The sequence below is a fragment of the Rhipicephalus microplus genome, chromosome X (genome assembly GCF_043290135.1).
Source record: "Rhipicephalus microplus isolate Deutch F79 chromosome X, USDA_Rmic, whole genome shotgun sequence".
NCBI classification, from domain to species: Eukaryota; Metazoa; Arthropoda; class Arachnida; order Ixodida; family Ixodidae; genus Rhipicephalus; species Rhipicephalus microplus.
The window spans coordinates 61,135,091-61,148,513 of record NC_134710.1 but is presented as its reverse complement, the minus strand read 5'-3'; the positions used below and the strand labels follow the sequence as shown (position 1 = coordinate 61,148,513).

Genomic DNA, 13,423 nt, shown 5'->3' with positions numbered 1-13,423 from the left:
TTTTTGCCTGCTGGATGAGCGCGAAAAGCACGTCATCTATGGTGGTGCTGCCTACGTAGGGGTAAGCATAGAGTTTCTCAAAATTAACTATTGTGGGAAACGCTAAGGGGGCAAGGGTCTTTGTACTCGGCCTTTAAGATTGGCAATTTTGGCGTTTATTAATTTCGGAGGCTATGCCTTTTATTGAAGGGGTTGCCCGTTGATTGAGCGCAAAACGCTTGTAATCTATAACGGCGTCACTTACGTACGGTAAATTAAAATTACGTTTACGTCTTTTTAAAACATTACTACGTTATTTTTGTTGCAAATTCACTTTTTCGAAAGCACCTCCCTGGGCAACGTTTCTAGACTAGGTAAGTTGCAAAACTCCCCGCGTCAGACCACTCGGCACACGGCGCCGGGACAGCTTCCGGTTTGGTGGCACTGGTGGCGCAACAAGCTTCCGCTAGCAGACGAAAACGCGTAGTCGTCATGGCAAGACGCCGTGGTGGCCGTTCTGAAAGAGCTTTGCCAACAGTATATTATCGAGATTTGTTGTGCTGCCACAGAAACTTATACTGCGTAATATTTAGCTGTGCATGGCAAAAATAGTATAATTATGGCTTTCTGAACAGCCCACAATAAACAATGCTTGATATATATAGCATAACATACAAGAGTCTTTCGGCTAGTTGCTAGTTGGTGTACGTTCGCAATAGATTTTTACTCGCGAAAAACCTAATTACAATGTCTTGCATCGTCTCTTGTGGCTGTGTTTTTCGTGCTTGAAAATAAATTACAACTATATGGCACAATCTCATGGCTTTTGTCTGGTTATGTAAACAGCTTTTTTTTTTTTTCATGTCACTCACATCCTTTAGCAATTTAGACAGTCGAAAAGCTACGCGTGCGGCCATTATCTTGAGCATGTCTTTCCTCTGCTTCTTCTTGCGTTCCTCTAATGAAACCTGTTAACACAGCTTCAGCCAAAGCTTCGAGCAGAGACAGCACTTTGGGGTATTGGTGAGCCCTTCGTAGTCATTATTCACTAGTCTGCCTGCTGACGCACTGGGACAACATGAACACACTTTCAGCTTTTGTATGTCCCCCAGAAGTTCGGCCAATTGGGTGATGGTATCTGCATTGCCCGGCGACTTGGCCAAGTGATGGTGACGGCTGCTAATGGTGACTGTCATGTGTTCTGTGACGACAACACATTTCTCCACAAATGGCGCTTTTTTTAGCACTACAAACACCACAAGACGGCTTGCCTCGCCATTACCAACAACTCTTCACCAGCATGCAGCAGGCAAACAAACGTTTTCTATGTCTTGAAGCAAAATGACGCCACTAGTTGACGGCATGTGGGGCTTATTTCACTGTCTTAGAACTCAGTGCTCGGAGATAGTTTATTCTTTTTTACCGATGATATTCTGGAAAATACCCCACTCCTATCGGGCAGCTTTCGCTTCTTTGCCGCGGGCCCCGCAACAAAGGTAAGCGGGCAAATTCGTAAATATCCCTGGAACGCATCCTTCGACGAGGTCCCACTTTCCTTCGGCGATTTGTACCTTCTTACCATTGATGGCGTGAGTGAAAGTCTTCAGGATGTTCTTCTCATGAAAGTGCATATCACACACACGTGAGGTGCTAGGCAGTTTCTTATTAACACGAGGAATAGCGTGGTCCCATACCTCTCGCTGCTCAGGTACACGTGGGTACAAAAGAAGTGTTGTGTCTCTCATTTCCTGTAGCTACTCTACAGCCAGGAACGCAACATCTGGGCATGATGAAAACACGCAACACATACAAAGCAGAAGAGGGCACGCTTAAGCACAAAACTGTTCTCGCAGGAAGAAGCCTCCACAGATATCGACGCACTGCAACATGCACAGGCGATGGAGGTTACGGGAATGACACGAGCGAGCATGCAGTGAGTGAATCCGGATGCGACAGCAGCGCCACAATTGTTGCTGGCAGCGGCGGCACCGCGCAACACCACTCAGTTTTGAAACTTACCTAGTTCTAGAAACGTTGTCCCTGGGCGCTGCCATATTCCTCCTCACGCTGCGCAAATAGGCGTGACCCCTCAAAAATGCTCTGACAAGGCTGCGCCCTTAGCCTTTATACTTTAGAGTTACTGTATATGCTACCTTCTTAAATATAGAAAGAAAAAAAAGCAACGCTATAAGCGCGAGCACTGCTCCTACATGGGTGATGAGTGGCTTTCCCGCAAGACTTTTGAACCAAAGATGGCGTACCTTGCGCAACTATGCTACCTAAAGGTAGCATATGCAGTAACTCTACTGTACTTCGGCGCGCAGCCTATCATGGCGGTGTTTTTTTTTTCCTTCCTGTCAAAAGATGTACAAGCTCCAAAAACGTAAAAACCTATTTGAGCCATCCCTACCTAAGTAGCGCTGTCACCATAGTTCCGACGACGGCCACTTCCCAAATGACCATCGATAATTCGGCAGGCAAGAAAAATCTAGGAGGCTATGCCTTGGAGGCAGGAAAAATCAACGCCTCCTAGACAAACTATGCCTGGAACGTCGCTCTCTTTTCAATTGGGCGCCTCCTGCCAGCACGCAATCTCCGAGGCCATGCCTCCTTCCTTGTGTTGCGACCGGCCGCCTCGCGAGACCGTTCGCCTCTGTACCGCTCAGTCACGTGACACCACGGCTCCCCGGAAGCAACTGTGAGAGCATTGCTGTGTCACACGGCCGCTGGATGAAAAAGCGCACGCTCTCTCATCCAGCGGCCGTGGCTATGCTAGACTTCTTCTAGTACACTCTACCGCGGCTGTGTTCGTGGGGCGGCCCTGGAGACGCTCGCCTGCGTTCCGAAAGAGGAGGGTAAAATCAGAAGGTAGGGAAGCGCGTTTGCGGCTCTCGTTCAAGGCATAATTTTTTGGGGGAGGCGTTTGACATATAAAGGAGAGGCCATGACGTCATATCCGTGAAGCCGCCGCATCGCAAACACCTGCACTACCTTCCTAGCGGAAAAGCAGATACACAATTCGCGATTTTCGGCGAGCAGCCACCGCGACGGCCTTGGAAGCAGCGCTGGCGGTACAGTGTTCTAGAAACTGTACCGGCGGAGTGGAAGCTGGTAGATATTTGCCGGCAGCGAGTCTATTCACGAGTACAGCCTTTTTGGCGTTTTTTTTTTAGGAAAGCTGCGCAATGCCCAGCTGTATGGTATACTCAGTGCGAATCGCGTGCACCACCGGATGGACCTGGTGGCATTTTTCACGTATGTTCGCTTCACTATTGATAAATATTGCATGGTATTTGCATCTGGATCTCTCAGCTGTACGCTTCGTTGGTTCTTGCTCATTGTGTCAACTGAGAACACACGCGAACTTTCGTTTTTAGTATTGTAGGCATCGTGTCACGTTTTTTGAAGTTGTGTCGTTCATACGGAAGGACAATAAACTTTTCTAGTTGTCGGACTAAATGTGTAAGTATTGTACGGTGTGCGCTCGCTGCATGTTAGTTGTGTGCGCACTGGAATTACACACTTTACATGCACGATCGCGTATACAATACAATGGTGCCTTCTTACCGACGTGAAGTACCTCAAGCACTAGGATGGCATTCCACGGAGTAGCTACGAAGCAAGTTCTCAAAATTGTGCTTTGCCACACTGACACTACATACGAGCAAAGAACTGCTAATCGGCCCGTACATTGGCAAATCTGGCAAAAATAAAAAGGCTTTACAGCGAGCAGAACACGTAAGTCACTGCAATACGATGATGTAGGGGCTGAATGATTTTGGTTACGACACGTACCGGTGCTATCTGCTGTTGCACAAAAACACTCCACGAAGTACTTCAGCACGCCGCGCTCGTGCCTGCCACACACAAACAGTCTCGGAAATGTGTGCTCGCAACATTTTACTCCACGCAAACCATACAATCTGCGTTGTCCCGCCGCGGTGATCTAGTGGCTAAGGTACTCGGCTGCTGACCCGCAGGTCGCGGGTTCGAATCCCCGCTGCGGCAGCTGCATTTCCGATGTAGGCGAAAATGTTGTAGGCCCGTGTGCTCAGATTTGGGTGCACGTTAAAGAACCCCAGGTGGTAGAAATTTCCGAAGCCCTCCACTACGGCGTCTCTAATAATCATATGGTAGTTTTGGGACGTCAAACCCCACATATCAATCAAATCAATACAATACGCGTTAAGTTTACGCCGGGGCTATAAGTCCGCGCTGAAGCGAACCAGCTCTGAGAGCACGCCGCGGAGCGTCTGCTGTTTTGTTTGCACCATACTGGTTTGTTTTCCACATACATTTGACGTCACTTCCGCCACACTTTTCGCAATGCACTGGGATAGGATAGTGCCTCTCCTCAGTTTTTCCTTCCTCCATGCCCGCGACCATGGAGGAATGCCCGAGACCATGGAGGAAGGGAAAATAGAGGAGAGGCCATGACGTCATATTCGTGCAGCCGTCGCATGAGGATGATGATGATTTGAAGCTGATTCCTCTGTATCGGGCAGGCCAGATTAATCGGCCCTAGCCAGAGGAAAAAAAACTTAAAATTGGCCCCTAATATGCACGTTACACTGTAAATGTCGGTGAAAGACGATAGCCTTGCGTTTGGAGAGAGTTAACAAAATGTTTATTTGATGTTCTGCGCAAGAAAAATGGTGAATGGTATTTTGGAGGTGCTGCGTTAGCGCCTCAAGCGTGTAGTGGAGGTGAACGAGCGCATCGTGGATGGATGGATGGATTGATGTGGCTGTACCCTTTATATCGGGTGGCGGATAACGCCACCTAGCCGTAATACTTAGTGAACCAACAACTAGATTTATCTTTTTTTTTTCCCTTTAAATAGTGAAGTATAGGACTGGTATTTTTCAGCGAATGGTTTAATTTCCACTCCTGCATTGACTTTAGCCACCAATCAGATAACCTCCTTCCAGTTAATTCTACCCGCCTAAATACTATTTTGCCCTCCCTCTCTCTAAACCTCAGTGCTTTGAAAAACTCAGCGCCATCATCCTGAACTATAGGGTGAAGCCCTTTACACAACATTATCAAGTGTTCGGCAGTTTCTTCTTCCTCTCCACACGCACTGCATACTGTGTCTACCCCTTCGTATTTGGCCCGATATGTCTTGGTTCGCAGTACTCCCGTCCTGGCCTCAAACAGTAGAGAACTAGTAAGACTAAGTTGGGCCAGTTGGTTAGGATCCATCGTGAACTTACAGCGCAACACCAGAAAAAATACAGGACAGGGAAGGAGTAGAACAGAAAGAAAAGACGGCGCTGTCGCCACCATTCAGACTTGAGAATTTTGCAGATCCTTCGCGAATGTCCATCCGAAGGCTTCAGCCAACCACACAACACCTGCATCTCGGCCAGGCAAATTCCTTGTCTGAAGTGCCATGAAGCAACTCTGGCTTTGCATACGCACACGGCAATCATAGCTGCCAGGCAAGCCGGGTCATCAAGGTTCGAGTTAACACATAGAAAACAGCCCTGTATTTTATCTGGTGTTGCGCTGTAAGTAAGTTCACGCAGTAGAGAACTACCCTGAGTATTATCATGGATCCTTTCCTTAGCAATTTCCTGCTTAAAAGTTCGATAGACCTCTAGTGCGGACTTCTTAATCATGCCGATTCTCCACATGTCTCCGTTTCCTTCACCTTCTTCTTAACCGATAGCTCTTTTTTGTTTGGCCCCCTGCTATTTCTAAGTGTTTACCCGTCAATATTCTGGTTCAATTCCTCCATTTTGTATCGACATTCTTCATGTACAAGTAGCTGAAAACCTTCCTAGCCCAATGCTCCTCTCCCGCTTCTCTCAATCGCTTCTCAAATTTTATTTTGCTGCTAGCTTCCCTGCCCTCAAATGATGTGCATCCCATATCACCTTGTACTCCCTGATTCGGTGTATTCCCGTGAGCTCCTAAAGCAAGCCTACCTTTTCGCGTTGCTTAATTTCTAATCTTGCTTAAACTTCTAATCTCATGCACAAGACCGCATTGACGAACGTCACACCAGGAACCATGACCCCTTTCCATATTCCTCTCACAACATCATACCTATTGTAATTCCAATGCCCTATTTGTCATCACTGCTGCATTCCTGTTACCTTTAGTCGTTACGTATATTTCGTGTTGTCTTAGGTACTGTCTTAGGTATTTCGTGTTGTCTTAGGTAGGTGTTGTCTTAGGTGTTGTCTTAGGTCGATTGACCGACACGTGGGATTTAACGTCTCAAGTATGCAGTGGGTTGCGAATTTGCAGCAACGCTTAATTTTCTAGGAAGGCTACAGTTAGCACTTCAACTTTTTTAAACCTGTATACAAGCATCTCTTATAATCATGTGGAGGTTTAGCGTGGAGGTTTAGAAATGTTATAACCCACATATCTATGAATCAATCAATCAACCATTTAACCAACCAATATTGTAATCACAGGGCGGCGAACCTGCAGCAACTCTTAATTATCTGAAAACGCTACAAGTTTTAATCGACATAACATAAACTTCTGTGAAGTAGACAGCGAATCTGCAGCAAAACTCAATTTTCTAGGAAGGCTACAAAGTCTGTGAGTTTAGCCAACTGTTCTTCACTCGGCGTTGAATCGTCATGTCTGACCACTGAAAGGGAAAGAGAGGTAAAAAAATAGCAGTTAGAAATCATAATTATGAGTACACTCCAGTTTGTAGATACACAGTCATACGTTAGAGCTACTAAAGAGAAAACAAGTGGCCTATACAAACACAATACTAATGGTATCACCAGTCCAGCATGTATTTTCAGTTGTACTTGCATTACATGCAGCTTGACCATTCATTATTAAAGTACTGTCATTTCGCTATGCACTTTCATTGCGGCTGCTATAATAAAGTCAATTATAAGAATTTACATGAGAAAACCACAAAATGGACATGAGGCATGCCTTTGATTTAACCATCTGAGGTCCTCTAATATGGCGGATGCTGTACTCAACATCATAAATGGCATGTAATGCCGTCCACAGCCACAGCCACAGCCAAAATGTAGTCACTTATGTAAAATATTAGGTACATGCAATGCAAATCTGCATATGATGAGCTTTGAACTTTTCCATTCAAAAACCCGGATATTTGGTACATGGAAGGCACTGTTTAGACACATTATTTGCTGCACAGTGAAGCAACATCTCTTTACGGAAGCAGTAGAGCCCCGATTTCATGTTTCTCACTCAAATTTTTCTGCATATCATGCTTCTTGTATCTGCTGTCAAAAAACCTTGAGCAAAGCATTAAAAGACACCTGCGCATCAGAATACTATTCTAACAATGTTTTTGCCTTATAAGTTGCAAACTGCTGATATGTTGGACATGCTGAGGTACAGGCAGTAGGGGGGTCATAAGTTCCCAGGTCACTAAGTCATGTATTTCTAATGCAAACTAATTGCCAATCTCAGTGATGTCCAGTCCTGGTAATGTGGATTGACACAAGGCCATCCACATGCCAAAAGGGGTCTGTTTCTGACAGAGATGAAAAAAAAAAAAGCTGACTTCCATGAAAAACTTTCTAAAGCCTAGAATGATGAGAAAATACTTCTAAGGAAGCTCCGTGCATTTGTTTTATATTTAGAAACACTTTTTAGTAAATTGTTATTGACTGTGAGTCATCTTTTCCTACCTATAGTGTTTTATTTCTTCAAGGTCAGTGAAAAACGTGTCAGTGGGGCTCTACATAATCCAATGTCACTCCCAATATTAAAAAAGGGGGCAGTGAGCATGCTCATTATTAATTGATTGATAAATGGGGTTTAACGTCCCAAAACCACCACATGATTATGAGAGATGGCCTAGTGGAGGGCTCTCTAAATTTCCACCACCTGGGGTTCTTTAACGTGCACCCAAATTTGAGTAAACGGGCCTACATTATTTCCGCCTCCATCGAAAATGCAGCCACCGCAGCCGGGATTCGATCCCGCAACCTGCGGGTCAGCAGCCAAGTTCTTTAGCCACTAGACTGGGGCATGCTTGTTATGAAGTCCCTTCTATTCTTGTCCATGCATCTTTCACATTGTTAATTTGCCAGGATGGTCATTCTTTTGATAAAGATTAAAGTTTGGCAAATGGCTCTTTTTTTTAAATTTCTCTTGAGTAGTGAAACTAGCAAGCTCAAATATGAAGAAAAACAACAACAAAAGAACAGAGATGGAGAGAAAAAAGGAAGCTCTAAGATATGCTTTTTCATGTACAGTCCACCATAAATGCTTACCAGTGTATGTTGGCAAAACCATGCCATTTGTAGCATCAATGGACCATCCCAATGAACTCACAACTGCAGAAAGAAGGCAAAAAAAATATATAAGTGCAACAATGAACTTTGATGAACGTACTGACCCTTCTTACCATCAGCTAATTCAAGCTTGGGAATGCCCAGAAAGCAGGAGGCATCATCAAGGGAAATAGAGGAATATGCCTTGGCTACCAGAATCAGGGCTCGCCGTCTTGTACGCTCTGCAATGTAATTTACAGACTGTTCATATCAACAACTAGCTAAAGAAAAAAAAGCTGACAATATTCAACACAGGTTTACTTTAAAGGAGTACTGACACGATTTTGAGGTGCGGTAAAACGGACGTTTTTCGTTTCCTTGCAATGTAGTGTTAACGTTCTCCCCACACCGGAACCGGGAAACACGAATAAAACATTTTAAATCTAATTTTGAAGTTTTCATCTCCAGCTTCCTGCAAGGCAGCTCTACCGTCAGGCACAGAAAATTGTTAAGTCATGTAAATTCATGCGCGTTGGGGTAACGCCAAAAATGAAATGGCAGAAAACGCAACCGGCGCACCTTCTCGACTGCCTGTCCAGCGGTGCGTCGCCGACCGGCGTCAGTCATAGTTGTGCTCTACGCTGTCCCTTTTTCTGCGACGCTTCATGGTCACATCGACAGTGATAGAGCGCTGAGACACATTTGTTGTATGCGAAAGGATGCAAGAGTGATTTCACTCGCACTGTTTTTACGATCGCCGCATCCCTGTTTCACGATGCCACCCACTCCTCGTGCCGTCAAAGGCTGCGATTCCAAGACCAGGGGCGACAATAGTAAGCAAAGTTTCCCGAACAACCCAGCGGTGAGACAAGTGTGGGTAGATTTTGTGCGTCGTGATCGCAGCTGCGACTGGACGCCAGCCAAGCGAAACCGGATTTGTTGGCTGCATTTCAGCCCCGACTACTACTGAATCAAGAACCATCGGTACCTTCTTGAGTCCAGCATCGCGCTGCCAACAAGTGATATTTGGAGCCAGAAGCTGTGCTCATGCTTTACGCTGCTTTAGCACAACATCGCGATGCAAATCAAGCATCAGAGCCCCCCCCCCCCCCCGCAAGAGTCTCTTTCCAGCAGACGATAGAGCTGCATTGGTATGTCATGATTTTCTGCGAATGTCTCAGTCCCCCCTATCGGAAAAATTGCCATGGTGGATACTGGAAAACATGGTGGAATTAGTGGAAATAATAGTGGGCATGATGGGAATTATGATGGCTATGGTGGGACGTAGTGGAAAATATGGTGGTTATGCTGGGACATACTGGGTGGTATGGTGTACAGATGATGGGAATAGGCATGAAATGCTTGTGCTGAAAAGCTCTTATGAGCCTGTATGTATAAAGTTGTACCTCTTTAAAGAAACATGCACTGGGCAGCAATTGTTGTTGCTTAAATGAGGAGTCTCTTATAAGCAGGGTACCCCATTTACATTTTTTATGAACCCTTGTTTCAGTGCAGGCACGCTGGGGTCTTTTGTATCGATTTGTCTTTTACTACTACTTGAACGTGGCTGCTTAGTGGGAAAGTTGTAGGGTGTCTTGATATATGGGACGCTCATATTTTAGAAAAAAAAATCCTACACAATTTGATATACTGATTAATCAAATTTCAATGCTGATATTGTGACGTGACGGTGCGAGACCTAGGTTTATCGTATAGCGTCCACAGAGAATCGGCAGCCGAACAAGATGGCTGAGTTGCCTCTCGCGCAAGCGTCTAATGCACAGGTGTCTTCGTCCTCTTCGCAAAGTACTATGCAAGCTCTTATCGATGGCGTACCGTAACATCACTCCCCCGCGGTGGAAGCGCCGTCACGGCGCTTGGTACGGCGGCGACGAACTACCAGGGTTATACGGTTTGAGTCTGGAAACGTGGACAACATCCGTCTGGAGAGAGGGGGACGAAGAGGCATTGTTTGGGGTGTGATCTCGTAGTTCACGTCACTGAGTTGTCGTAACACTTTGTAGGGGCCATGGTAGTGTGGTAGTAGCTTCTCTGATAAGCCTACTTGGCGGTTTCGTGTCCTGAGAAGTACCAGAGACACCAGCGGTAAGTGCACACTTTGGTGGCGACTGTCACAATGGTCTTTTTGGTGCTCTTGCGACAAGTGTAGTCGATCATGGGCAAGCTGACGGGCTGCATGGGCTCTAGAAACGACAATGCTGGCGTACTCAGTAGACAAGGGGGCAGCCGAAGGAAGGAGTGGTCAAATGGTAGTGCAGGATGTCGGCCAAATAGTAAATAAAACGACGAATAACTAGCTGTGTCGTGCCGTGAACAGTTGTACTCAAAGGGGAGTGCTTTGTCCCAGTCACTGTGATCTGGTGAAACGCACATTGACAGCATCTGCGTCAGCGTTCGGTTCAGACGCTCGGTCAATCCGTTTGTCTGTGGATGATAAGCGGTGGTTCTACTGAAAATGAGAAAACCGCAAGTGGACATAGAGGAGCCCTAATGGCGAAAATAAGAACGAAATAGACTTTATAATGAGCGCACACCCAGGCATCGTGCAGGATGTGGAAGTGGTTGGCAAGGCACGATGCAGTGACCATAGAATGATCCAGTCTCAAATTCGCCTAGACTTGAAGAAGGAACGACAGAAACTGATACGCAAGAAGCCAATCAATGAGCTAGCACTGAGAGGTAAGTACAGGAATTCAGTCTCGCTTCAGAACACGTACTCGGCTCTTAGTGAGGAAACCAACCTTAGCGTAGATACAATGAATGATAATCTGACGAGTATCATTATGGAGTGTGCAGTGGTAGTTGGAGGCAGGGTAGTTAGACAGGACACTGGCAAGCTTTCCCAGGAAACGAAGAATCTCATTCAGAAGCATCAAATCATGCAAGCCTCAAGTACAACAGACAAAATAGAACTGACAGAGCTTTTGAAGTTGATTGAGAGGCGTAAGGTATGCAATGTAAGACGGTATAAGATGGCGAGAATCGAACACGCTATGAAAAACGGAGGAAGCGTCAAAGCAGTGAAGAGGAAACTTGGAATAGGCAAAAATCGTATGTATGCACTAAGGGACAAACAAGGCAAAATAACTACCAATATGGATAGGATAGTTAAAATAGCGGAGGAGTTTTACAAAGATCTGTACAGTAGCTGGGCCAACCACGATCTTAATACTACAAGAACTAGCAGTAACCCAGCTGACACCCCACCAGTAATGATAGAAGTCAGAAAAGCTTTGGAGAGCTTGCAAAGAGGCAAAGGTGCTGGTGAGGATCAGGTAACATCAGATCTGCTGAAAGATGGAGGACAGATTGTGTTAAAAAAACTAGCCACCTTGTTTACGAGGTGTCTCCTGACGGGAAGAGTACCAGAGTCTTGGAAGAACGCTAACATCATCTTAATACATAAGAAAGGAGATGACAAGGACTTGAAGAATTACAGGCCGATCAGCTTGCTCTCGTAGTATACAAGCTATTTACAAAGGTAATTGCTAACAGAGTAAAGAAAACATTAGAATTCAATCAACCAAAGCAACAAGCAGGATTTTGAACAGGCTACTCAACAATTGACCACATTCATACTATCAATGAGGTAATAGAGAAATGCTCAGAATGTAACCAAATACTATACACACCCTTCATAAATTACGAGAAGGCGTTTGATTCAGTAGAACTATCAGCTGTCACGCAGATACTGTGGAATCAGGGCGTCGATGAAGTATATATGAACATCCTGCAAGGAATCTACAGGGGATCAACTGCTACCATATTGCTTCATAAAGAAAGCAACAGAATACCAATCAAGAAGGGTGTAAGGCAGGGGAATACAATCTCCTCAATGCTATTTACCGCGTACAGGGGATCAACTGCTACCATATTGCTTCATAAAGAAAGCAACAGAATACCAATCAAGAAGGGTGTAAGGCAGGGGAATACAATCTCCCCAATGCTATTTACCGCGTGCTTACAGGAGGTTTCCAGAGGTCAAGAATGGGAAGAGTTAGGGATAAGAGTTAATGGAGAGTACCTTAGTAACCTGCACGTCGTCGACGACATTGCATTGCTAAGTAACTCAGGGGACGAATTGCAACTCATGATTATGGAATTAGACAAGGAGAGCAGAAAGGTGGGTCTTAAAATTAATCTGCAGAAAACGAAAGTAATGTACAACAACCTCTGAAAAGAGCAGTGCTTCGAGATAGGTAATAGTGCACTTCAAGTTGTAAAAGACTATGTCTATTTAGGGCAGGTAACAACCGCGGAACCGAACCACGAGAATGAAGTAACTAGAAGAATAAGAATGGGGTGGAGCACATTTGGCAAGCACTCTCAAATTGTGACAGGTAGTTTGCCACTATCCATCAAGAGGAAGGTATATAACATTTGTATCTTGCCGGTACTCAGCTACGGAACAGAAACCTGAAAGCAGGATTTTGAACAGGCTACTCAACAATCGACCACATTCATACTATCAATGAGGTAATAGAGAAATGCTCAGAGTATAACCAAATACTATACATACCCTTCATAAATTACAAGAAGGCATTTGATTCAGTAGAACTATCAGATGTCACGCAGACACTCCGGAATCAGGGCGTCTATGAAGTATATATGAACATCCTGCAAGGAATCTACAGGGGATCAACTGCTATCATATTGCTTCATAAAAAAAGCAACAGAATACCAATCAAGAAGGGTGTAAGGCAGGGGAATACAATCTCCCCAATGCTATTTACCGCGTGCTTACAGGAGGTTTTCAGAGGCCAAGAATGGGAAGAGTTAGGGATAAGAGTTAATGGAGAGTACCTTAGTAACCTGCACGTCGCCGACGACATTGCATTGCTGAGTAACTCAAGGGACGAATTGCAACTCATGATTACGGAATTAGACAAAAAGAGCAGAAAGGTGGGTCTTAAAATTAATCTGCAGAAAACGAAAGTAATGTACAACAACCTCTGAAAAGAGCAGTGCTTCGAGATAGGTAATAGTGCACTTCATGTTGTAAAAGACTGTCTATTTAGGGCAGGTAACAACCGCGCAGCCGAACCACGAGAATGAAGTAACTAGAAAAATAAGAATGGGGTGGAGAACATTTGGCAAGCACTCTCAAATTGTGACAGGTAGTTTGCCACTATCCATCAAGAGGAAGGTATATAACATTTGTATCTTGCCGGTACTCAGCTACGGAACAG

The 13,423-nt window shown here is 45.1% G+C and overlaps 1 protein-coding gene across 11 annotated transcripts in view; it reads right to left on the bottom strand.

Annotated features, from left to right (window-relative positions):
- Positions 1-13,423, bottom strand: part of LOC119176097 (COP9 signalosome complex subunit 8) — an 80,195-nt gene that overhangs the window by 24,884 nt on the left and 41,888 nt on the right. For 4 of the 11 annotated variants that reach the window (XM_075876917.1, XM_075876913.1, XM_075876915.1 and 1 more), the window contains exons 5-6: positions 8,339-8,455; positions 8,214-8,276 (exon numbers count right to left, since the gene is read on the bottom strand). In XM_075876917.1, coding sequence (XP_075733032.1) covers positions 8,214-8,276; positions 8,339-8,455 — 180 coding nt within the window. Of the gene's footprint in view, positions 1-6,436; positions 6,593-8,213; positions 8,277-8,338; positions 8,456-13,423 lie in introns of those variants that run through there. The other 7 variants (XR_012886778.1, XM_075876914.1, XM_075876921.1 and 4 more) reach the window with 3 other exon arrangements.